Here is a 26,509-nt window from a genome sequence, read left to right as displayed (position 1 = left end):
TTGTTGAATTTTTTCCTTGGTGGAGGCATTCTGATGGTCTATATGCTGAAGCATCGAGCAACAGAAGAATCCACACCTGTATGTCAGGCTGCTAATTCTAGCCGGCTTCGGTGTGCTAGCCTGCAGCACCGATCGACACAGACAGCACTGTGTCACTGCACAGTGACACAGTGCGGTGACACAGTGACACAGTAAAGCCAAAAAAAGTACAAAAAAGTATAAAAAAGCAAAGAAGATGTGCTGGTTTTGCACAAAGTGATCGTTAAACTAGACAGTCAGGCACGCTCAAACTCCGAAGAGGAAGTGACGTGAACAAGTGGAATGGATTGGATACCGACGCACGAGAGGGGCTCTATACCTTACGCCAGTGGTTCTCAAATGGGGGTATGCGTACCCCTAGGGGTACTTGAAGGTATGCCAGGGGGTACGTGAGATATTTTTTTTAAATATTCTAAAAAGAGCAAAAATTCAAAAATCCTTTATACATACATTTATTGAATAATACTTCAACAAAATATGAATTTAAGTTCATAAGCTGTGAAAAAAAAATGCAACAATGCAATATTCGGTGTTGACAGCTAGATTTTTTGTGGACATATTCCATAAATATTGATGTTAAAGATTTCTCTTTTTGTGAAGAAATGTTTAGAATTAAGTTCATGAATCCAGATGGATCTCTATTATAATTCCAAAAGAGGCCACTTTAAGTTGATGATTACTTCTATGTGTAGAAATCTTTATTTATAATTGAATCACTTGTTTATTTTTCAACAAGTTTTCAGTTATTTTTATATCTTTTTTTCCAAATAGTTCATTATTGTAGTTACCTGTGATTCAGGTGTTGGGCTATAGGAGGCAGTGGTGTTTGCCTGCAAATCGGAGTTAAGCCCAATAAGTATGGCTTGCATGTTTTGTAGATGCCAATAACAAAGCTAATTAGTGCAGTCATCATATCTTATTATCAACAAGTGATACTTTTTAGACTAAAATAAACCTTCATACATGTGCAAAGCTTTTGTAAATTAGGTGGCTTAGTCATCGTGTTCATGTTTTATCACTTTGTAAGTAGAAAGTATATGTTGCGGCTAAAGTGATCATGAGGACATTTACAGTGCTACAGCACAATGTTCATAAAAATTGTTCATTTGGTTCTCCATGTTTATGTTGACAAAAGCCACTGAATCACACCTATCCTAAGTGCTGGCCTAAGTCGACTCAGGCCGGCAGTTACGCGGGTTCCTCTGTATAGTAGTGACTAAGAGTTATTAATAATTGACCCCAGTTCATGTATCATTTACCTCTATGTACTGTTTGGTGCACCAGTTCATTTATTCACAATATTACCTGTATGATAATAACAATCATGTCATTTTATAGAATTTAAAATGTATAGTAGCTGTTGTAAATGTTTCAAAATTTTCAATACGTGATCCAGACCTGAGAGAAGATGCGGTATGGATACCCACGTATTAATTTGAATAGACTTCACTTTATGGAAGACTGAAAAATGGCACTGCAGAGAGACACTTGATGGATTAACAGCAAAGACCCTTTCTTTGACTCCCGGAAAGGCGCATTTTTTGTGTGGGTGCTGCGGCATCCAGATAAGGTTTATGCCTAAATATGATTTATATCGGACTTCCATAACACCTTATGCTTTTGTCCTTTTGTACGTGTTGTAGGAGAGGGTGACGATAAACACAAGGACAAGAAACCCTGTCACGGATATCAGTCCTATCAGCACCTCCGTTTGAGTGTTGCCCTCTGCACCTGGAAGGACAGACAAGAAAATACAGTGTAAGTAAAAAAAAAAAAGTGTTGATGGGTTCATAGACTAAACACCACACAGATTGCAATCTTTCACCATGACGATAAGATATGGATTTACAGCTGCTATATAAATTAAAGTGCTGTGTGATGTCAGGCTTGTTATAAGTTAACCGTAAGTGTTTTTGCTCGTGGTTGTTTACGTCTATGTGAGTTTCTCTGCACTGGACAAAAAGGACTGGACTGATTAAGAAATCCTTGGTTCAGGACAGAGGTGTATCAATTTCGCACATGGTGCACATTGAAAATGACTCTCTACAAAACTCATGGTCCACTCCTTCAAATAAAAAAGTGTCACATTGAACAAGAAACAACTAATCTATTTCTATTCGAAACTTAATTATCATCCAGCAGCTGTGTTCTGCAAAACTAAGCAACCGGCAACATTCACTTCTTCTGTTTATTACAAAATACAATTAGCGCTGCATAGACTAATTGATTAATTTGAGGAGAAAAAAACTTGTGATTCATATCTTGTTGCTTTAATAACTAATAAAAATGTATCAAATCCAGACCGCATGGATTGCCGAGAACTTTAAATACACGGACAAAGTTTCTGCACTGCTGCAGCAATACAGAGCACATGAGAGCGGTGGTGAGTGTGTGCCGTGATCTGTTTGGCAACGCACAATTATAATGGACATTATTCAGAATGACCTCTTATACACACTACTGAAATGGTATCACATACACAACTGAAATGTTTTTCTCTCACGCACACTATTGAAACCCTCTCATACACACTACTGAAACACTCTTTGTGTATGAGAGTGTTTCAGTTGTGTGAGAAAAAAAGATCTCAGTTGTTTATGTGAGAGCATTTCAGTAGTGTGTATAAGAGTGTTACAGTAATGTGTATGAGAGTGTTTCAGTAGTGAGTGTGAGAGTGTTTCAGTAGTGTGTGAGAGAAAAACATTTCAGTTGTTTATGTGAGAGCATCTCAGTAGTGTGTACAAGAGGTAATTCTGAATAATGTCGCTAATGGCCCCACGCACACAACAGACAGTTTGTTATTTAAAATTGTTCTTCATGCACACATATTAAAAGTGCAATTTCAATTTCAAGTGCATTTATTAGAAGAATGAAGGTTTTGGCAAGCAGAAAAATCTTTGTTTATTTCAACTATTTCCCCAAAAATACACATTGAGGCCAAAGGGGTTTTATCAGATTACTTCATTAATCGAACAAACTAACGGATAGATTGCTCAATTACTAAAATAATCGACAGCCGCATTTTGTAGTTTGAGTTCACTTCAAACACATCCAACATTTTAACTATTTTGCTTCCCTGTGAAGAAGGCCATACTTGCTCGTAGGTATGAAGGTCACTGTGAATGGTTTGTGTTTCCTAATAAACTTACCATCATGGTCGCTTCCCGTGTTTTTCTTAGGAGTCAGCATGTGTTTGGTATTGTCCAAGTGTCCATCATTGTGCTCCGGTTGTATCCCAAGGAGATGGCACATAAGTGGGTACACGTTAACCAGGTCAAACGGATTGACAATCAGGTTTTTCTGAAAATTGGGTCCCACCGCCCTGAAGAAGGCTTTCATATCCATGACTTCATTGTCAAAGCCATGATCTCCTTTGTTGATTTGCAATGGTACAAACTGGATGGAAACAAAAATGAGAAGTGTTATGACAAACATTGCAGTTTTACTTGCTCTAACCAAGGGTAGATAAGACGTAGAAGCAGGAAACAACTACTGTTTTGGATCGACTGGTCAAGAAACATAAGATTCACTTTTTTGATTTCAACACAATGTCAGTCCAACAAATAGTGTAACAATAATGCATTGAAATTACACTAATGAAACTTTTTACTAATGCAGTTATCAAACAGACAGTTTGCTCTGAAGTATGCCAAGGGGTCATACTTGCATTTTTTATTGCGTCTTCACAATAAAAGCAAATTCAATGCCGTTTAGCAGGAATATTCAACCAAATTGTTTTGAGGGTCACATTTCCAGAAAGCCAAGCATTGGAAGGCCAGACATCTCCCTTCACTATTACTTTTATTTTGTAAATTTCAGAGAACCAGCTACAGTATACATTAGATTTTGGTGTATTTATTTTGTTAGCGTGACAGGACCTTCTGCAAAAATGGGAGACGCTCACAACCTTTTAAAATTGTACTCCTAGGTCACCAGTTAAATAGCCCAAACGATGAAAAAGTGAGGACCTTAAGTGGAACCATGAATTGATTAACGTGGACTCCGTATTAAACAAGTTGAAACATGTATTTGGGTGTTACCATTTAGTGGTCAATTGTACGGAATATGTACTGTACTGTGCAATCTACTAATAAAAGTTTAAATCAATCAATCATTCAACCTTGAGAAACGTCAGGAGTATAACCAAAGGAGTTGAACAAATGACTACTGATCACATCTGAAGTAAACAAACTACAGTAAGTACAGTTATTTACATACAGACCTGGCTGCAGAAAAATACTCAAGTGTTCCCTAAGTGTGAGCGTGCACGCTTGTTAAGGCTGCACTGCTGGGACTTCATCTGTCCACAACTGATTACTACATGTAAGACAAACACTTATATTTGCGGTTATTGTAACGATACGTGTTTGAAATTATTTAAGCCTTTATCCTGTCCAAAAAATTAAAGATTGGCCATTTCTATGGTATTTAATGAGATTGTAAAGGACTGTTATTGATGCAATGATAATGTGCTAAAACCTCTTTCCTGTTTAGAGGCTAAATACAATATTAACTGTTTTTTGTGCAACTACATAATCAATATTAATAAAGTGTTTGGATGCATTCAATAAATGAATGTATACTTGCCTGGAAAAAGGGATTCGAAGTAATATTTTGATATTGACACATCTCACCTGTGCATACATTACTAGACTAACCTTAGAAGATTTTACAGATTCGATGTGTCAATATCAAAATCTTACTTTCATTCGCTTTGGCAAACGTTAAAGGGTACTTCAACACGTAATTAGTACATTACGTTCTTTATTATCATGCATGTAACTGTCTTCGGGTAAACTAATCAAGTATGCACAGATGAGATCCATCCATCCATCCATTTCCTACCTCTTATTCCCTATGGGGTTGCGGGGGGCGCTGGTGCCTATCTCAGCTACAATCGGATGAGATGTGTCAAAGTATTACAATGCATATATTTTTGGCAAGCATGAATACATCCAAACACTTTATTATTATTTATTATGTGCATAAACAAATAACAGTTATTATTGTATGTAGCTTGTTAACAAGAAAGAGATTTTAACACATCACCATTGGATCAATAACAGTCCTTTACAATCGCAATAATATCATAAAAATGGCCAACTCTTTCATTTATCAGACACGATAAAGGCTTACATAATTTCAAACACGTATCCTTACAATAACCACAAATATAAGTGTTTGTCTTACATGTAAGACGAACTTAGCTTAGAGGTGACAGAGCTTTCGCTGCTGCTGCTCCCAATCTCTGGAACGACCTCCCTCTGATTGTGAAACAAGCCTCCTCTCTTCCTGTTTTTAAATCTCTCTTAAAAACAAACTTTTATTCCTTGGCTTTTAACACTGAATGATATCCATCCTGCAATGGCGCTCCATTATACACCTGCTGTGAACCTGTTTTTATGTATTATTTATTTATTTTTTACCATGTTCTGTTTGTGTTGTGTTGTTTGCTCGGTTCTCGTATTATCTTTTATCCTGCCCATTGTACAGCACTTTGGCTACCCCTGTGGTAAATTTTAAATGTGCTTTACAGATTAAGTTGATTTGATTTGATTTAATGTAGTAATCAGTCGTGCACAGACCAAGCCCCAGCAGTGCAGTTTTATCAAGCGATGCACACTGACGTGGTGGGAATCAATTTGTGGCAGGGAATCAGTTTTTGGCAAAACACAGAAGCATCAAATGCTAGATTTAATTTACAGTTGTGTCGATTTCACAATAGATGACTTGCCTGCTAATGTCATCATAGCAGTAAAAAGGAAATGTGTACTCTTCACTTTATCCCGGTTGTACAAATATTTCGATGTGGAACATGTTAAAATCCACAAATTTTGGTTTTAGCGACAACTTCCTAATCTCGCAATGAAAAGCGTCTGATTAGCTGTCCGTCATAACTAACCCCTCTAAATTTGAGAGCTTTAATTGTTTATATTCCAAACATGTCCCACCCATGGAAAAGACAAAATTAGATATGATTGGATTTTGTGTCTGTCAACATTTTTGCGACATTTTTACACGTTAACTGGTGTTGTCGTCTTGATCAACTTTTTCTTTGTTTTTTGATAGTGATAGTCTTATTTTTACCTGCTCGGATGTTAAAAAACTAAACCCAAATAAAAATGTAAAAACGTCAATGCAAGGATCAGCCAATGTGTTTACAGTGGTCTAAGGTCCCCATACAACAGGATAACTCTAGTATTTTTTAGGAAATGTCCTACGAAAATGTTTATCAACCAAGTTTTAAACTGTACTTTGGGGCCGATATGGTGTCATTTGCGAGCTGGATTTGGCCCACGAATAGCCCTAATGTATAGGTACTCATTATTGTCAGAGCACATGCTGCTGATTGCAGAAATGTTTGCTCATATTGAACAGAAATTACAGCGCTCCACAATTAGGCAAATATCTGATTCGGTCTAATATTTTTATATACTGTAATCCTTTGACATGCTTCAAGGTCTTAACCATCAAAATCTAAAACATTTGAATACAGGCACACTGTAAAGTCTCTCACCCCACTGATGACGTATCCAGGGTCAGACAAGAGGATGATAGGAAGAAGTCGTGGATGAGAACTGTAATGTAGTCGTTCTGGCATGTCCTGCTTTTTGTACACATGGAGGTGAGGGTGTCCTCCCTTCAGAGCTTGATAGACTTTCTCCAGCTTCCCTTCTTTCGGAAGCAGCATTCCAACAGGTCCATAATCTAAAAGTTGGAACTGAATATCCTTGAAGCTGAATCCCGGAATCTTAGACAAGACGATCCTCTGAATTTGTCCTTCAGGTAGGATTTTAGTCATCCCGTGGTCAGCAGTAATGATGATGTTGAGTCGGTCAGCCAGACCATGGTAATAGATCTCATCTCGGATGTAGCCCACAGTACGATCCACTTGCTGGACCATCTCCCGGCGTTCTGGGGAATCAGGTCCATATTTGTGCCCAACCAAATCTGGTTCTCCGAAATACAAGGATACAAAGTCCAGGTCCTGTTGGTGGAACCAGTCTCCAATCACCTTATCGATGTTTAGTCTCCATTCTGTCTCGTTTCCATGATTATAGATAGGAGGTTCCACCTGCTTCACATTCACTGTTTCTCCTTTGTAGGTTGCAGCTGTGCCAGGAAAATGCAGAGACCCTGTTCTTAAACCCTAAAAGTTCAAACACAAACAACAGTGCTCAACTTGTAGTTCTTGTTTGGTTCCAAGAGCCTGAACCAGAGGTGGGACCAAGTCATTGTTTTGCAAGTCACAAGTAAGTCTCAAGTCTTTGTCCTCGAGTCTCGAGTCAAGTCCCAAGTCAAGACAGGCAAGTCCCGAGTCAAGTCCAAAGTCAAGACTGGAAAGTCTCAAGTCAAGTCCCAAGTCCTGAATTTTGAGTTTCGAGTCATTTCAAGTCCTTTTAACCACAGACTAATATATTTACACAGATTGTGTATGCTTTTAAAATGCTGTATGTATTTATCATTAAAAAAAAGTGCTGACATTGCACTTCATAATAACACTATTAACCAGTTATTTTAAACATTTAACTCATTCCTTTACAGAATGAAAACATTTGAAAAAAACAAGTGCAACTGTACTTATTTGCACAAAGGTGTTAACATTGTATTTCCATGGCATATTGCATTGTAACTAGTTCCACAGCAGTTTCTATCCCTTTCTTATCTAATCTCATCTCATTCTGTATGTGTGTGTACACATGAAAAACATAACTACATGAAAATAACAAGGAACAGAGTTGTACTTTTTAGATTTCACGGCCCTATGGAATATGTACACATATTCTTAATATAGTATACATTTTAACTGACCTCTATTTGACTACGTTTGTCTTTTTGTAGGTGGTTAAAATATGCGGTGCTGCTGACCACCGTATATTGTTACGTTACCGTGTGTGATACATTGACTAACGTAACATTATGTGTAGGTACCTGCTTAAAAAAAATCATTTGACAAAAAGTATGACTAAGGTAGCAAACTGCAGTGGACGCAACAGATTGTCATGTTTGCAATGACGTTATAACCATAGACATATTATAAGTAGACGCAGCATTGGCTGCTGTGACGTGAGCAATTTGGCCGCCATCTTGAAGTGGTGATGAAGCAGCCTAAACTGACAGTTGACAGGTAGCAAACAAAGATGCTGGGCTGGTGTTCAGCGTTTTCCTGCTCAAATGAGCGGACTGTTGAGAATAGGAATCGGGGGATTACTTTTCACAAGTAAGATTGAACATTAACATGGTTGTATTTTGTGAAAAGATTATTACCACAGAGTTGAGAAGGAGCAAAGATCTTCAATTTGTGTGTGAAAATCACAAAGAAATCTTCTGGGGGAGGATGACGCCCCTACTGGTATTTGGTTTACAAACTTTCAGCCCCACCTAAAACAAAATTCACCAGCCGCCACTGATTATGATGCATTCTCATTTTAGGCAAAGTGTAAGACAATACTTTCTTAACAGTATAATTGTAACCAGGATTAAGTCTTCAAGTAACAATATTCAAATACTAACATTGTTGGGTAAAACATAATTTGCTTTTATTCTGAATCCAGTGAAACAGATTTGTGGTTTTAGCTGATATAAAGACTTTCAGGTCTTTATATATGTTTATGTTTAAGTATTTGGCAGACACTTTTATCCGAAGCAACATAAATGAAAAATACATATAAAACAATCACTGTAAACATGATCATTTAAGGGAAGAATGTAATACAAAATATTAATACAAAGTGTCAAGACAGAATAAACTCTCTGATGTTGCAGCAACAGAGATATAGTCTATAAGATATATAGATATCTAATGTATTATACATTGTTTATGTAGGATATATGCACGTATATATAACCTAATCATATTGTTTCTTCACCTTAAAAATAGCTGACCGTTTTTTTCCCCCTTTTTGGGATTATTATTCCCAGTTTTGATCTTGGACGTCTGCTCACTTATAGCAAATAAGAATATTCCACCACTGTTAAGCAAACAATGAACACGCCAGAAATGTGTCTTTTATCATAGTTACACGTATGAAAAAAAAAGCGCGTGACTATCAGTGGTATTCAGTGAGGTAAAATTAATTAAATGCGCTGACAGTTCACTGCTCCTGCCAGATGAATTGCACTGAGTGGAGGGGATCACCACTCCAAGATGGCTGCCCCGCGTCACGTCAGCGCCAGTAGCGCTCGATGCTGCGTCTACTTATAAGATGTTTATGGTTGTAACGTTAGCAGTGAGTTTACAGCCTCACTTATTCAACTAAACAGCAAATAAAAGTTACGTTACTCGGCCAATAAATGTTAACTTACATTTAAAACTTACCCTTCTTTGTACATCTTCAAATGTCGAAGGAAATTGGAAGTTGTTGCGTCTCTGTCTGTAATCTTCGAACGAACCGCATGCTTTGCATACTGGAATTTGTTTTTTGTTGACCAAATCGTAGTTTTAATACCCGAACGAAACAATTTTTGGCATAATTTTTCCTCATTGGCGTGTTGTATGAGAGCTCTTCTTCGTTGGTTTTCATGCAATTTGATTGGCTGAATACTGTGTGACGAAAATAACGTGAATTTAATTTGATTGGCTGTTGTTCTGACAGGTAGCGCGCACACTGTCATCGCACACGCTGACAGACACGGACAGATACGGAGCGCTCCTGAATAACTTTTTAATCGTTGGGTTTTGGGGAAAGTAGCAAGTCATGTCAAGTCAAAAGGCTCAAGTTCGAGTCAAGTCACAAGTCATTGATGTTAAAGTCTAAATCGAGTTGCAAGTCTTTTTACATTTTGTCAAGTCTAGTCTAAAGTCATCAAATTCATGACTCCAGTCTGACTCGAGTCCAAGTCATGTGACTCGAGTCCACACCTCTGGCCTGAACCACACAGAACAGTTTCTTTTAGTCCAGACACAGGCAATAATTGATTTTATTTATTTATTTGAAACATTCTTTATTCAGGGTAGAATTATTATCAACGTGGTTCACATCTTAAATTTTGTTGGGGCACCAGAAGCAGGCACTCTTTTTAGGGTGAATCAATTAGAATTTGCCCATGAAATGTATTTAGCCATGGTTTTGTTTCCAACATGCTTAACAGGTTAGATCACATTAATATATTAAAGCGCCGTGTCTCAGCAATGACTATTACTGTTAACTTCCCGTGTTTAACATCGTCATATGTTCCCATACTCCAAAAAACGAACAATACAAAATGTGTAATTTTAGTGTTGTTAAATAGGATGAACTAAAATGAAAGAAGAGAGTTGAAACTAAAACATTGGAAGTTCAGTGTCAGGACATATACCTTCCTTGTTGTATAGGCTTATTGTTGTAGGACAAAAGTGTTTTGAAATTTGTCTACAGATGTTTCCATTCATCCAGGTCATTTCATTCTCATTAGGGATGGGAATTGATAAGATTTTTCCACTTTCGATTCCAATTTTGATTCAGCTTAATGATTCCGGTCTTTATCGGTTATCTACATATGAAGTCTAAGTGTCCATGCACACTCTCTAATGACTATTAGTCATATGCCATGTGCCTCCCGTAGCGCAGATAAAGGGAATTCCTTTTCCTGTTGACCTATGGCGACACACTAGCCATCTACGGATCCTTACAACTTGTTTTAAGTGATGTCCGCTGTAATTTAAATAGCAGACAGCATCAAGAAATGAGCATGAGGCCACTACCAATAATGTATCGGGGGTGATGGAAGGAGTTTTAAATCCGAATGAAAAGTGCGTTTCTGCCCTGACTGATATCCAGATGAAGGTTGCTATTGTTCTGGCTATCTTACCAGTTGTACTGAAAGTGATCAGTTGGCTTGCATGAATACAGTGTTAAGAGGTTTGTGTACACTTTTTATTCGCATATAATTCACCTGTTTCATTCTATTTCATCTCATTCGTATCTCGTTAGAGTCCGAATTAAGCCGGCATTTGACATTTTCTTAGCTACCTTCTTAAAAAAAATCTATGTTTTTCTTTTTTTCTACCATCAATGCCCTTTATACACCCTGAGAGATCTGGTTTGATTGAAACGTTTGATTGATTGAAGCTTTTATTAGTAGATTGCGCAGTTCAGTACATATTCCGTACAATTGACCACTAAATAGTAACAACCGAATACGTTTTTCAACTTGTTTAAGTCAGGATCCCCGCTAATCAATTCATGGTACAAACATATACTATCGGCATAATACAGTCATCACAAAAGTTAATCATCAGAGTATGTACATTGAATTATTTACATATGGTTTCCGATCGCATAATCTTGTTAAAAAATTGAACAGCATCGATTTAAGGTGTTTCCATAGATTATAGTAGGCTGATTTCGAGTCCAACTATTTGAGAAATCTGACTAATTTAGGTCACGGACACGCACAAGTCTTAAGTGATCGACAACCTCTATGGGGTGCCATGGTCAGGACTCCGGGGTTCCCCAGAAAAAAACTTTATGAAAATTATTATAGTACAGTAATAAAATTAACTGTCTACTGTAATAATAAACTAAATATTACGTAACATAATTTTGTTTAAATAATACATGAGCTGAGTGCTCAAAAGTAAGACTAAGTCAAATAAAGACAAATACAGACAAGTCAAGTTAAATAACTCCAACCTTTGTGCCACTTTTGCACTGTGCACGGTAATGTCATGCGTGCCCACAGAAATCGACAAGGGAATCTTTAACAAAACTGTCAAACAATTCCCAAGAATTGAAACCCTGGAAGCCAGTTCTATGAAACAACCGTTTTTGATTCCCATCCCTAATTCTCAGAGCATTCAATCGATCTCTGTTCAGTTGGTCTTAGAAGACGTTTCGCTCATAGACCTAGACTGATCAGATCTAGTATCAAATCTCAGACTAGATCTCACCATTCTACATCTATGAGCATAAACTGATGAAAACAACTGAAATGTATTCTAAGACAAACTAGAATATCCGGAGTATATTGCAATTTTAATGCCTCAGAGGTATAACTGTCATCATGCAGTACCTTGCAAATGTAAACTCTAATCTTCACTTTTTTTTTTTTGATGACACAAGACAAATATGACGAACCAGCAATGGAACAAACCTACTTTCATTGAGTCTCCGGAAGAAAACCAATGCAATTCCTCAGAAAAAAAATTAAAGAAACATAAACATATCTGGATGAACCTGTCTTTGTGCCGTAATCCAGATGGGTAAACTGCCATTGTCCCAATAGGAATCGACAAACTGCGCTGCATGGTACTGCTTCTTCTCCTGAGTGGTTGTGTTGAACCAAATATTGTGGATCACCCCGTGATTCTCCACGAAATTTCCTGGGTTGAGAAAGGGAAAAAAACACTCAAGAAATGTGAACAGATTGCTATTAACATGAATTCGAACATTAATGTTTGTCTGATTACTGTGTGAGCTGTATGAATGAGTCACAGCACCACTCTGTATTGCGCAAATGATATCCTGTGTTTCAGTCTGAACCTGGTACATTTAAAATGCAATATGATGGGCGGTAGTAAACTGAAATGTAAACAAACAAAATGCGGAAATGGCATTGTGATATATGCATTGAAAGCAGGGGTCATTATTTAAAAATAGTCTTCAAGCCAAGATATGGTCAAGGTCTAAACATAATGTGTAGCATCACAATTTAGTGCCTTAAAGAGTGTACTTTTTAGGTTGTTTTTGGAGAAAATCTTTTACAATTCCACAGTGTCCTGTTTTACATGAGACAAACAATTCCCAACTCAGGATTGTACCTGAGAGGCAGCCACCCACTTTTCCCAGACATTAAATATCTTGTCTAACAATTGTCAAATTGGAGCACTGCTGATATAATACAGAACATTTCCAGAGACATGGCTTGAAATATTTTTCTTATTCTCTTTTCTTTGTTCCGGAGTAGGCACAGCTTCAACAATGGAGTTGATAAACACCAGCCAGAATTACAAGTCTCATGTAGGCATGTACGTGACAAAACTCTGAGTTTAGTTTGTTTTGTTTGAAGGAATAATTTACTTGTAGATCCACTGTTACCTAAAGTTTGAAAATCTTTGACCACTCATATAAAGTCAAGACAGAGTCTGTGTAGGAAAATGCCTAATTGGAAGAAGAAGTCACATCCATGGTTTTCCTTTGACCATAATAATTGAATCCATCCAAGTCTATAAAGATTCTCATTCATCCAGGTCATTGTCATCTCAGAGCATTCAATCGATTGGAACTGGACTATTTGTTTTGTCATAGAAGACTAGATCTGACAAATAAGTCTATTTGTTAAAGGCTACTCGGTTGGGCGGCAAAACGTCTTCTAAGTCAAACCAAACAGTCCACTTGGGATCGATTGAATGCCCTGAGATGAACGCATCCATGTTTGTCATTGGATTTACAAATATCAAAGACTGGAGGGAGATTCAGCTGGGATTTTGGGAACAAATGTCAGATGAATGGAAATGGCCATTCTTGAAGACACTGCCATCCTGCCAGCAACTTGATGGGCCTATAATCATAATCTCTTCATCATTCAATATTGCCTGTCACTGATGTCAGTCACTAAAAAAGGGCCCTCAGGTACCTTTATAAAGTTATGAAATCATACCAATTCCAGCCATTCCACCTTTGAGATTTGATGTGTACGATTGACCGTTTCAGGACTTCACCTAAGAAGTTTAATCCATATTCTATGTAGCATTTTAGAATAAAACAAATCTCCTGAACTCTACCAATAAGACCATTCATGTCATTACCATCAGAGAGCAATTAACAAAAATTTACCATTGATCATTCAGCTATTCCACCTCTGGGATTTACAAAATCATGCCAGGATACCTCCAAGAAAGTTTAATCCAAATCTGATTTTTTAAAAAGAAGTACTGGTATTTTGAAATCTATAATTAGGACTACTTTTACATCAAATATCAGAGAGCAATTTACTATCATTCAACCAATGCACATCTGGATTTACTCAAGTAAAGGTACTCAAATACAAATCTTCCTGCATGGGTGACATTTTTCTGCCTCCAAATACATCGAGTCAATGTTGATGCCAAAGAGCTCATTTTTGGTCGTATCTGACCACATCACAATTTCCCAAGCTTTGTTTCATCATTCAAAAAAGTTCAAGCTGAGTCAGATTAGATGGACACGTTGATGTTTGTTTTTTAACCATTTAAGTGTAGCCTTGCTTTATGTTTAGGGTCGTTATCCTGCTGAAAGGTGTATCCCAGTTTTAAAGTTTTGGGCAAACTTCAGCAGGTTTCTCGACAGGATTGCCCTGTACTTTGCTCCATCCATCTTCCCATCAATCCGTACGCTCTTCCCTGTCCCTGCTGCACAAAAGCAGCCCCAGAGCATGCTGCTACCACCACCTTATTTGACAGTTTCTGGTAAACTGCAAATGGGATTGGTTATGGTTTTCTTTTTTTCCCTAGAGACTACATTTGTGCAGTGCACGACTAATAGTCATCAGGTAGACAGATTGCCCAAGCTGAGCTGATGATTTTTGCAGTTTGTCCAAAGTGACCATGGCATACTTGCCAACCTTGAGACCTCCGACTTCGGGAGGTGGGGGGTGGGGGCGTGGTCGGGGGTCGGGAGGGGGCATGGTTGGTGGCGGGGCGTGGTTACGAGGGGAGGAGTATTTTTACAGCTAGAAAAGTGCAGATTGGATTTTAACCTATTTAAAACATGACATCAAAAATATATATTTATTGTGAGAAATCATTAAGATGATCAGTTTTTCCACAAAGATAAATATAATTAATTATTAATAATAACATAGAGTTAAAGGTAAATTGAGAAAATTGGCTATTTCTGGCAATTTATTTAAGTGTATATCAAACTGGTAGCCCTTCACATTAATCAGTACCCAAGAAGTAGCTCTTGGTCTCAAAAAGGTTGGTGACCCCTGCTGTAGATGTTAATGTTACATATGCATGTACAGTAGATGGCAGTATTGCCCTGCTTAAGAGTGTCACAACATTGCTGTTTACGGCAGATAAACTGCTTCACGGTATACGAAAACGTTACTGCTGTTGTTGTGTGTTGTTACTGCACTGGGAGGACGTTAATGAAACTGCCTAACAACAAACCCACATAAGAAACCAAGAACTCGCCCTTGATCATTCTACAGTTATAACATCATTGGGCAGGCTCGCTGTTTATATTGTGGGAAAGCGGACGTGAAAACAGGCTGTCGACACGTCACTCAGGTCCGCATGGAGCTGGAGCGGGCGTGGCCTCCAGCTCCGCCTGAATTTCGGGAGATTTTCGGGAGAAAATTTGTCCCGGTAGGTTTTCGACAGATGCGCTGAATTTCGGGAGTCTTCCGGAAAATCCGGGAGGGTTGGCAAGTATGCACCATGGTCCTTGTGGCTGCATCTCTGATCAGGGCCAGCCTTGTTCGGGCTGTAGGTTGATTTGCACGTCCTTGTCTTGGTATGATTGTAGCAGTGCCATGCTTCTTCCACTTCAGGATGATGCTTTGCACAGTGCTCAGTAGGATAAGCAAAGCGTGGGAAATATTTTTGGAGCTTAAGTCTAGGTTAAACTTCTCCACAATTTTATCTCTGACCTGTCTCTTGTGTTCCTTGGATTAAAGTATTTTATTCTGTTTCCGATGAAGCCAGGTGGACAAGCGAGCCCGGATGTCCTGCACCCTGTCTTTCATGCGTCAGCATTTGTGGCAAAGCCAAATAACAAAAAAAGCCCCAAAACTAAAGAAAGAAATAATTTCAGAGAAAAGGATTGCTGTGTCAAAAAAAACAAAAACAGTTCCGGTCTTTTCAGGCAAGACATGAGACCTTTAGGGACATCCTTTTAAAGACTTTAACAGCCTCCCCTTTGTTTAAAAAAAAAATCCTCAAATTTTACAGTATGTTAGGACGCATGTTCTGATAACACCCTGTAACTTTGGTAATAATACATGAAATTGCAGGGGAGATAGTGGCCAAAAACCAGTCCGAGACAGTTTGGCCCATTTTTTACCCTTACAAGCCACAAAAGAGGACCATTCAGGACATGTTTGTATTAGGGTTGTCTCGATGTCAATAATGTTGTACCCGCACAGGTACCAACATTTATTTGAAGGGGACCCCAAAACTTTTTGGCTTTTTTTGTAACAGAAAATCTTATGATACATTAAACATACACTTATTTTTGCAGTCAAAGAATAATTTTAGAAGACTGGAATTTTGGCCAGTATCTGGCCTACACTTTGGCAGATCGTCAAAGATCAAAAAATGATGATGGTGTTGCTAGCATGAAGGCTACATGGACAGCAATCAGAGCATAACAAACTTCTCTAGCTGAGTTTATCTGCGTTTACCACAGACAAATTAAACCATGCCTTTTCGAAATGGCCAGTAAAGGAAGGAGAAGTTTTTCCCCTACGCGTATTCGTTAAACCTGTAATTAAGCTCACCAATTCGTTGTCAATATCACTTCACCATCTTAGATTTATTTTAAAATGTGATTGTTTGAAGCAAAAAAATACAAATCCCTCATGGCCACGAGTAGGGAGAGGCATCCTGTCACTTCTGGCTCGTCGCAAAATGTTTGTCCTCTCTTTCCTCCCAAGGATTGATAAATTATTTTCCTAAAGGGGATTGAGTTGTCTCTGTCTCCTCTGACTCCGGTTTCCATGGTTACTGTTTCTCTGCAGGCTTTTCTTGATGATTATTGCCGCTCGCAAATACCTTGCACCCTCATGTCAGGGCTTTGATGTGTGTGCCTCTAAAACTAACCATTTACAGTAATACCTAATGATTTATAGCAGCGCTGTGATCACTCGCTAGAATACTGGCTGGTGAGGTGCTTCCTCGCCTCGATTCAGATGAAAGTTTATTCTAGATCAGATACATGCCTCTCACCTTGATAGTAGAAGGATGAGGAGGTAATCCAAGCAGTTGGTACACTTTGACAGGCAATTTAAACCCGGGTATAGTGAGAAAGACATTAAAAGGCGCCGGAAGTCGGCAGACCTGTCAGCGATCCTGTTCTGTCTCCCTGTAATGTTTGTCTGATCTTGAATGGGATTGTTCTGAAAATTTTAATTTCTCCGCGAGGATTAATAAAGTATTTCTGATTCTGATTCTGAAAAGACGCTTGGTACCACCCCCTTTATATCCTCACGAGGATAATTAGTCATTCTTCATCTAAACAGGACTTTAACAAGATTCTATCAGTTACATTTATTTACAATTTAGAATGCATCAAAAAAAAAAAAAATCGTGCCTTTTCTATTGTGAATTTCAAAAAAGTGCAGTTCCCCTTTAATTTACTGTACATCTGTACCGAGCTTTCAAAATGTGCACTTAAATGTTACTTTACTAACTGTCACCAAGTTTTGAGTGATTCGATGACTTGAAGTTTAGTAAGACATTAAAAAAAAGGTTTACATTTGTATCCATATTTAGTGGTATTTTCATAAGCAAATTTTATGTATGCAAGCAAAAAATTAATCACAATTCAAAAATGTGATTAATCTGGAAAAAAAATAACTTGACAGCTATATATGTATATAAATATATATGTATGTATATATATATATATATATATATATATATATATATATATATATATATATATATATATATATATATATATATATATATATATATATGTAGGTGTGGGAAAAATCAAAAGACTACTTCATCTACTTCCCACACCTACATATTGCGCTCTACCACGGTATCGAGCACTATTCTCTGGATAATCCAATCAAGACATATATATATATATATATATATATATATATATATATATATATATATATATATATATATATATATATATATATATATAGTATTAACAAAGTGCATTTTACCTGTTAGCAGCGAGAAGTGAGCAGGGCTAGTAATGGTGAGAAAGGGTGGTGTAACATAGATCGCTTTCACTCCATCCATGGCCATCTTATCCAGGTTGGGGGTTTCAAGATCCCGGTCATAATCCCAACGGAAGCCATCAAAGGAGATGAGCAGCAACTTGTTCCTTGGAGACCCACTTAAAGTCCCTGCTGGAGCAGCAATACAGGCTGGGCAGATAATGTGACATGTGATAACAAGGCAAAGGAAGGCGTTTGACATTTTTAGACTAAAAATTTGCTGGTTTGAAATACATTTAGAGTCTCTCCAGGCATACGTTTCGCATGTATCTGGTTGGTATAAATCCCTAATGTGTGTTCTCTTAATGATTAAGGAGTAAGCACCTTTAGGTTTGTGATGGACACACCCCTGCTGCACCATTTACCTAATCAGTCGGTTAGCATATCAGTTAGCGCTCTGCAAAGACACTTTATGATTTTACAATGTAAACCACTGATATAGGGAGATAATGAAATACATACAAACAGTTCTGAGTATAGCAATCCCTTTGTGCTGATCTCAGATGTCTTGTAAAATGATACAGCTCCTATTGGAATTCAAGTAATAATGGCTGTACTAAACAGATGCAGTATGATCATTGACTTGTGATAAGAGCTGCTCTTAATCTTCTCTATTATTATTTTACCTTGTTTTCGTATGGTGTCACTGTCTACCTGGAAAATTGTGTGCTTTCCATCTTATCTTTTTGTTAATCATGGTGGGCACATGATTTAGCTTGTGGCGTGTCCCCAGGATGCAGAGACGGAAGTGTGCAGGTAAACACTGTTATTCCCGTTCAGCTTGTGAATAAGCTACAACAGAAAGTGGTTGTGCGTAGCAGGGAGAAAAAAAATCCACCACGAAACCGAAAAATCACAAATAAGAAAATGCAAAGCAAGGCATAAACTTACTAGCTTGTGGAAAACAGCGAACACGCAGAATTTAACATGAAGCAAAGAAATTATTAAGCAACATCAGAAACCTCTAAGCCAGTTCTATTCAACTGGCGGCCCTCAGGCCACATCCGGCCCTCCAAAGCTTTTCATTTGGCCCGCCAAACATTGCCCGAAAAGGATTGATGAAACCATTAAAACAAGGATTGATCAACTATGCAGTACCCCCACCGCCCTGCAGGTGGCGACAACAAGGCGTATGTGTCACAATGAAGCAGCAGTGGGATGAGTAGAAGACTAATCATTCAACCCTGAAAAAAAATCTATATAAATTTGAAAAATCTGACTTTTAACAAGGACTGGAACACAAAATGTGAATGTTCTGTCCCGAGCAAGTGCTCGAGTCATTCTTTTCTGCCGGACAAGCAGCAACTCTGGTATAAATCCCAGCGTGTAAACTTCATCACCAAAGTTGGTCAAACATTTGTAAGCGATATTGTGTATAAAGATATTTAGTTTGTTTTGTATTGAAATTTCTGACTTTGTGGTGTCTTTTGTATTCGTGGTCGTGTTGATATTTGTCTGAGAGTAACTCTGCAGATCAAACCTGGTTTAATACATGTAATGCCACATTTGACCAGTAGAGGGCGATTACACTACACCTTGAGTTTAATTGTGATGAGTCACATTCATTGTGTGCAATGTTTGATGAGGATGTTGAATATTTTCTATATGCATAAACATTTGTAGTTTATTGTGTAACTATATTAAAGGCCTACTGAAATTAGATTTTCTTATTTAAACGGGGATAGCAGGTCCATTCTATGTGTCATACTTGATCATTTCGCAATATTGCCATATTTTTGCTGAGAGGATTTAGTAGAGAACATCGACGATAAAGTTTGCAACTTTTGGTCGCTAATAAAAAAGCCTTGCCTTTACCAGAAGTAGCAGACGATGTGCGCGTGACGTCACAGGTGTGAGGGCTCCTCACATCCTCAGATTGTTTATAATGTGAGCCTCCAGCAGCAAGAGCTATTCGGACCGAGAAAGCGACAATTTCCCCATTAATTTGAGCGAGGATAAAAGATTCGTGGATTAGGAAATTCTGAGTGAAGCACAAAAAAAAAAAAAGAAAAAAAAAAAGAAAAAGCGACAGCTCCAGGCGGCGGCAGTGGGACTGTTTTAGATGTAATTGGACACATGTACTAGGATCATTCTGGAAGATCCCTTATCTGCTTATTGTTTTAATAGTGTTTCAGTAAGATTGTTAAGTCTTACCTGAAAGTCGGAGGGCTGTGGTGAACGCCAGTGTCTCTCAGAGAAGCTGAAGAGCCAAGATCACAGCTGCCTTTTTGAGCTGCAGGAGGAAGTCCCATAATCCACTGAAGTCTCCGGTAAGAGCCGACTTAATATCACAATTGTCCCATCCAAAAACTTGCTGGTTGACATAGAGAAACATGTTCGCTTGACCGCTCTGATTTAAAGCTTCACAACAAACAAAGAAACACAGGCTGTGTTTCGGTGCTAAAGGCAGCTGCAATCCACCGCTTTCCACCAACAGCATTATTCTTTATAGTCTCCATTATTAATTGAAAAAATTGCAAAAGATTCAGCAACACAGATGTCTGAATTACTGTGTAATTATGCGATGAAAAGAGACTACTTTTAGCCGTGTGTGGTGCTGGGCAAATAGGTCCCCTCCAATCCGAGACGTCACGCGCACGCGTCATCATACGCGTCATCATTCCCCGACGTTTTCAACGAGAAACTCCGCGGGAAATTAAAAATTGTAATTTAGTAAACTAAACCGGCCTTGTTGGCATGTGTTGCAATGTTAATATTTCATCATTGATATATAAACTATCAGACTGCGTGGTCGGTAGTAATGGGTTTCAGTAGGCCTTTAACACTAAACCTTCTATTGTATTTATGTAAAATACATTATGGACATTATACTATTATAATGTTTATTTTATGCTTCTATTTTCAGGCTTGCAAACATGAATGAAAAAATAATTGTAAAGGAATAAAACTGAAAAAGGAAAATAATTCAAAAGGAACATCAATACTCATAACTTCTGTAGCTTTTGTTTCTTCATGCTTTTAACTATCTGCACACGCAGGTAATGAGTAGCTAGGGCAGCAAAATTGAAATAACGATCCTAAATATTTAATACAGTACCATCGCTAACCCAACAAGGGACTTATTCTTCCAGTAACTTTGTTACGTCTTTTCTCAATTACTGTAACATGTTATTTTTGGGTCTCCCTATGTCTAGCATTAAAAGAAAAAATGCGGCTGCTAGGACAAGAAAGTTTGATCATATTACGCCTATACTGGCTCACCTGCACTGGCTTACCGTGCACTTAAAGTGCACTTCGAGGTTTTTTTCACTTAAGTATAAAATACTAAAAGGTTAGTTCCATCTTATCTGGCTGATTGCATTGTACCATATGTCCCGAAATCTGAATTCTATGAACACAGGCTTATAAGTGATCCCCAGAGCCCAAAATAGATTACTTAATCATTTAAGAAAGGCAAAATACAACAATAGGGTCGTGTTGCAGAGAAGTGCACGTGAAACTTAAAGCCATAACGCTTGAGAGGACACATGATTTTGACCCCCCGGGACCCAGGATGGACCGCTCGCCTGTATCGGTTGGGGACATCTCTACGCTGCTGATCCGCTTGAGATGGTTTCCTGTGGACGGGACTCTCGCTGCTGTCTTGGATCCGCTTGAACTGAACTCTCGCGGCTGTGTTGGAGCCACTATGGATTGAACTTTCACAGTATCATGTTAGACCCGCTCGACATCCATTGCTTTCGGTCCCCTAGAGGGGGGGGGTTGCCCACATCTGAGGTCCTCTCCAAGGTTTCTCATAGTCAGCATTGTCACTGGCGTCCCACTGGATGTGAATTCTTCCTGCCCACTGGGTGTGAGTTTTCCTTGCCCTTTTGTGGGTTCTTCCGAGGATGTTGTAGTCGTAATGATTTGTGCAGTCCTTTGAGACATTTGTGATTTGGGGCTATATAAATAAACATTGATTGATTGATTGATTGATTGATGATTTTTGCAATGCATTGTGGGTGCCGGGTAGCAGTTTTTGCTGGAATTGTCACGGCCCGGGCACACACAAGTGCTTCACCCACTGTGCACTGCACTGGGCGCACCTCCAAGAGCACGCCGGCGCCACTCCGGCTGCAGCAAGCAGCTGTATTCAATCACCAATCAGCAATCTAAACACCTGTTGCTGATGAGCTCTCCTGCCTTCTTAAGCCAGCGCAGCCTGCTATACTGGGCCAGAATGTAGCGACCTGTTCCTGTACAGTAAGCCGAAATTCTCCAAGCTATATGCATACTCTCTCTCTGTGTTTCTCCACCTCCGTGTTGATTGGTCTCGTGTGACCCTCGTCGCCTTCTAGCAGCATTCCTCCGTTCCCGCGTTACGATCAGTGTGTCTCGCCTCCCTGTGTTCCCCTCTGGTTCTCTGGCTGCCCCTTTTGTATCACGACCTCCCGCCTGGACACTGATTTTGACGCCTCTCTATTGCCCCCAACTTCCTGCCTGTTCACAGACCTCGGAGCAAGCCTTGCCCCTCTTGGACTTCCGCCTCTCGCTCAACACTACTGGTAACACACTACAGTTAATTTCCACACATAGTCGCACACCACACATATTCTGAATTAGTCATTTTATTGTATACAGTATATATTTATATAAATAGATATAGAGCTAAAACAACGTCCCTGCCGTCTGTGCCGTCTTCTTCCCCTGTACACACGCAACAGGACTTAGGTTTTTTGGACACAGCTGTAGTGCACTTGCAGTAATGTGGGAGAGAGCAACAAATTGGATTAAAATGGATCGCACAACATAAAAAAAAAATCAAAAGACCACACCGAGATAAACTGTTCCCTACTCCTAAGGCTTACTACCTCTAAAAAAAAGCAAAGTTGGTTAAATTGATCCAAATGCGCACGTCCAATTCACAAATGATTTGAGTAAGATGCCACCGTTGTTGGAGCCAAACTTGTCTATACGTCATCAACGCAGTCAGTTTTTTTTTTTCCGGTGAAGAATTTCAAAATGTAAAATCTGTTAAGGCCTCCATTCAAATTGTGCGTAATCTACGGCTTTCATCTCTAATGTGTTTGCGATGGAGTGAGGGTTTCCTTGAATAAACAAGCCCATTATTACTTTTAAATACTTTAATTACTCTGCTACTGCTCCGTAAATAGTACTCATTTATTTTTGTGCTTACCCAAGTAAACAGACATGTTTTTTGTTCAAAGTACTGTACAATGTTTATCGCCCACAGCTATCTTGGCTCGCAAATATATTACTAAATGCTACGTGTGTAACTGAAAAAAATATGCTTTGATTCAAACCTACCAGTCTGAAAATGCCGTGAACACACCTACATGTACCAGGTGATGACGTTAAAAGTCATGTTTGATTGTGTCACGGCTGCTATCCAGGCTATTCCCCGCCTCTTATAAACTTCATAATCCGACTTTCTTCATTTTTGCGTTCACGCTTGAAATGAGAAAAATCTCACAAAAATCTTTTTTCCCCCTGAAACAATTAAGACCACGATTGTGTCAATTAATGATGCTGCACGTTTAAAACTTGTTAAAGAAAGATCAACACTTAAGCAGAGTCTTGCATTCAGCCATGTAAATAAACGACTCAGAGTCGAGCAAGACCCGCAATATAAAATCCAATCCATTATTATTATTACTTTCAAACTTTCAAGCGCTATCTTAAAATAGCAAAATGAGTAGCTGGAACTAAGAAGGTGGAAAATGGATCGCATGGAAAAGTTATATTAGCATAGCGTGAAACAAACATCACAGTGGCGAACAATGTACTCCAACCAAGTGAATGGCAAGACCGGGTACATAGGGGGGCATGATTAGTGTAGACAGCAGGTGGGGACACACATCAATAAACGAAGGCAGGTGTGAAGAACAGCGCTCAAAAAGTGGCCACGTCACAGCAAGATGACACATACAGTAAGAGGTAACCAAAACAGCAGCACTAGACAAGAACAAAACACTAACATTGAGAAGAAAAGCAATAAAAACAACACACGACATGACCTTGACTACCAGTCCTGACATTATGCATTTAAAACAACGATAAGCACTGTCCAATTAAAAAACATGTCATTAAAGACAGCACCGTTAAAGACAAACCGTGGATCACAAGAGGAATACTGAAGTCTTGCAAAAAGAAAAATTATCTTTACAGAAGACATTTAAAGTACAGAACCAAAGAAACTGAACACAAATATAAAACTTACAAAAATAAGTTAACACAAATAATAAAGCACTGCAAGCGAACATATTACTGTAACCTATTAGAACAACATCAAAATAGCATCCAGGGTATGTGGAAAGTTTTAAATGGTGTCATTAAAAAAAAACATGACACATAAGGAACATCCTAGCTATTTTATAGAAAATAATCTAACTATAAATGACCCTAAAGGGATAACTGATGCTTTTAACAATTTTTTTGTAAATGTTGGACCTAATCTAGCAAATGAAATTGTACAACCTGAAAACAGTGCAAAATTTAATGAACAAACCATTCAAAACAATTTAGAATCATTTTTTATTTCCCCCGTTAATGAAAGTGAAATCAAAACAATTGTAAATTCTCAGGAAAACAAGAAGTCAACAGACTGCTGTGACTTGGACTTTTTTCTGATCAAGGAAGTTGTTGATTTTATAGCTGTTCCCTTCACTTATATTTGCAATATTTCTTTTATAAAAGGTGTCTTCCCAAAGAAAATGAAAACGGCAAAAGTCATTCCCATCTTCAAAAGTGGAGATAAGCATCAGTTCACAAACTATAGGCCTATTTCTTTACTCTCACAATTTTCAAAAGTCCTTGAAAAATTATTTGTGTCAAGACTTGACAGTTTTATTGATAAGCATCACTTGCTAAGTGAACACCAATACGGTTTTCGATCCAACAGGTCCACTTCCATGGCAGTGATGGAACTAGTTGAGGAGGTAACCACTGCAATTGATAAGAGGGAGTTTGCTGTTGGTGTTTTTATTGACCTGAGCAAGGCCTTTGACACCATCGATCACACATTACTTTTAAACAAAATGCATAGGTATGGTGTCAGAGGTCTTGCTCATGATTGGTTGAACAGTTATCTTGGTGGCAGAGAGCAGTATGTGCATATGAACAATGTAGATTCAGACAAAAAGATCATAACACATGGAGTACCCCAAGGTTCTGTACTGGGACCAAAATTGTTTTTACGGTATATTAATGATATTTCCAAAATCCTTAAAAAAATCAACTGTATTCTTTTTGCTGATGATTCAAGTCTGTACTGTTCTGGGCAAGACCTTGACCAACTCCTAGAGACTGTAGAGATCGAACTCCACATACTAAAGCAATGGTTTGATGCCAATAAACTATCAATCAACCTAAATAAAACTAAATATATAATTTTTGGAAATAGGAAAAATAACATACAGCGTCATATAAGAATTGATGATATGGAGATAGAAAGGGTGTATTCAATAAAATTTTGGGGAATCTATATAGATGATAAATTAAATTGGAAACTGTACATAAATATACTTAAGACAAAGATGGCAAAAAATATTGCTATGTTAAATAAAATTAAAAACTCTGTGAATCAAAAGGCTCTTATCATGTTATATAATTATTTCATACTCCCATATCTTAACTATCCATCCATCCATCCATTTTCTACCGCTTATTCCCTTTTGGGGTCGCGGGGGGCGCTGGCGCCTATCTCAGCTACAATCGGGCGGAAGGCGGGGTACACCCTGGACAAGTCGCCACCTCATCGCAGGGCCAACACAGATATCTTAACTATTGTGTTGAAATCTGGGGAAACAATTACAAATCAAACATCAACTCTATATTTTTACTTCAAAAGAAAGCGATTAGAATTGTAACTTATGTGAATTATCATGACCATACCAATGCTCTATTCATTAAATTAAAAACATTAAAACTGCACGATCTTGTTGACCTCAATACTACTATTGTGGCTTTCAAAGCTCATAACCACAAGCTGCCTGGGTGTTTACAAGTGAGATTTAAACCCAGAGAGAATCCCTATGACCTCAGAGGTTCAGCTTTCTTTCAGAAAGCAAAAATAAGAACAAGCTTAAAAAGTAGATGTGTTTCTGTTAGAGGAGTTCAACTGTGGAACAGCTTGGATGATTCCTTAAAATGTTCCAGTTCCATTCACACATTTAAAAAACACTTTAAGACCAATGTCTTGAAAAAATATATCACTCTTGAATTAACATGGTAGTTAATACTATGATTAATGTTAATTAAAAATTAAACATGAAATATAAATAATAATAGAAGTACAATTGTTTGTATATATTGTATATATAATTAGTGCAAAGGTCTATATGTACACAGGGATATTTCACATGCCTGTACTGTGTATAAAATTGAACTACGTTCATGTTGTTTATAATGTTGTTTATAATGTGTATTTATAATAAGTTGTGCAAAGGACTTTTTATAACTTTCGGAAGTTTATTTTGTACTTGAAATTGTTTATAGGTTTAGGCGCAATAAGTGTTTAACTTCAGCCTAAACCCTTTCGGTCTGTAACATTTTTAATTTTTTATTTTCAATCTATGAATGTACAACTTTTTATTTTCAATCTATGAATGTACAACTGTTTTTTTTGCTTTGTTGACCATTG

At 38.1% G+C, this 26,509-nt stretch overlaps 1 protein-coding gene across 1 annotated transcript; it reads right to left on the bottom strand.

Moving 5' to 3' along the window:
- Positions 1-547: 547 nt before the first annotated feature.
- Positions 548-18,139, bottom strand: LOC133557061 (ectonucleotide pyrophosphatase/phosphodiesterase family member 7-like). The gene is made up of 5 exons (XM_061907328.1): positions 17,848-18,139; positions 12,198-12,343; positions 6,557-7,189; positions 3,189-3,435; positions 548-1,770 (listed from the first exon to the last, which is right to left on the bottom strand). Exons 1-5 carry the CDS (start codon positions 18,104-18,106, stop codon positions 1,652-1,654), a joined length of 1,404 nt encoding a protein of 467 aa, XP_061763312.1. The 5' UTR covers positions 18,107-18,139; the 3' UTR covers positions 548-1,651.
- Positions 18,140-26,509: the final 8,370 nt, after the last annotated feature.

This window comes from Nerophis ophidion, linkage group LG08, assembly GCF_033978795.1.
Source record: "Nerophis ophidion isolate RoL-2023_Sa linkage group LG08, RoL_Noph_v1.0, whole genome shotgun sequence".
In the NCBI taxonomy this organism is placed as follows: Eukaryota; Metazoa; Chordata; class Actinopteri; order Syngnathiformes; family Syngnathidae; genus Nerophis; species Nerophis ophidion.
This window is presented reverse-complemented; position numbering and strand designations above follow the sequence as displayed.

Bases quoted from the DNA above. Each gene is read 5' to 3' on its own strand.
- LOC133557061 (XM_061907328.1), bottom strand. From the start codon at position 18,106: ATGTCAAACGCCTTCCTTTGCCTTGTTATCACATGTCACATTATCTGC. The intron at 12,344-17,847 runs GTAAAATGCACT...TTCTCAACCCAG, and splicing joins TCACTTCTCGCTGCTAACAG to GAAATTTCGTGGAGAATCAC. The intron at 1,771-3,188 runs GTAAGTTTATTA...CTGTCCTTCCAG, and splicing joins CACGGGAAGCGACCATGATG to GTGCAGAGGGCAACACTCAA.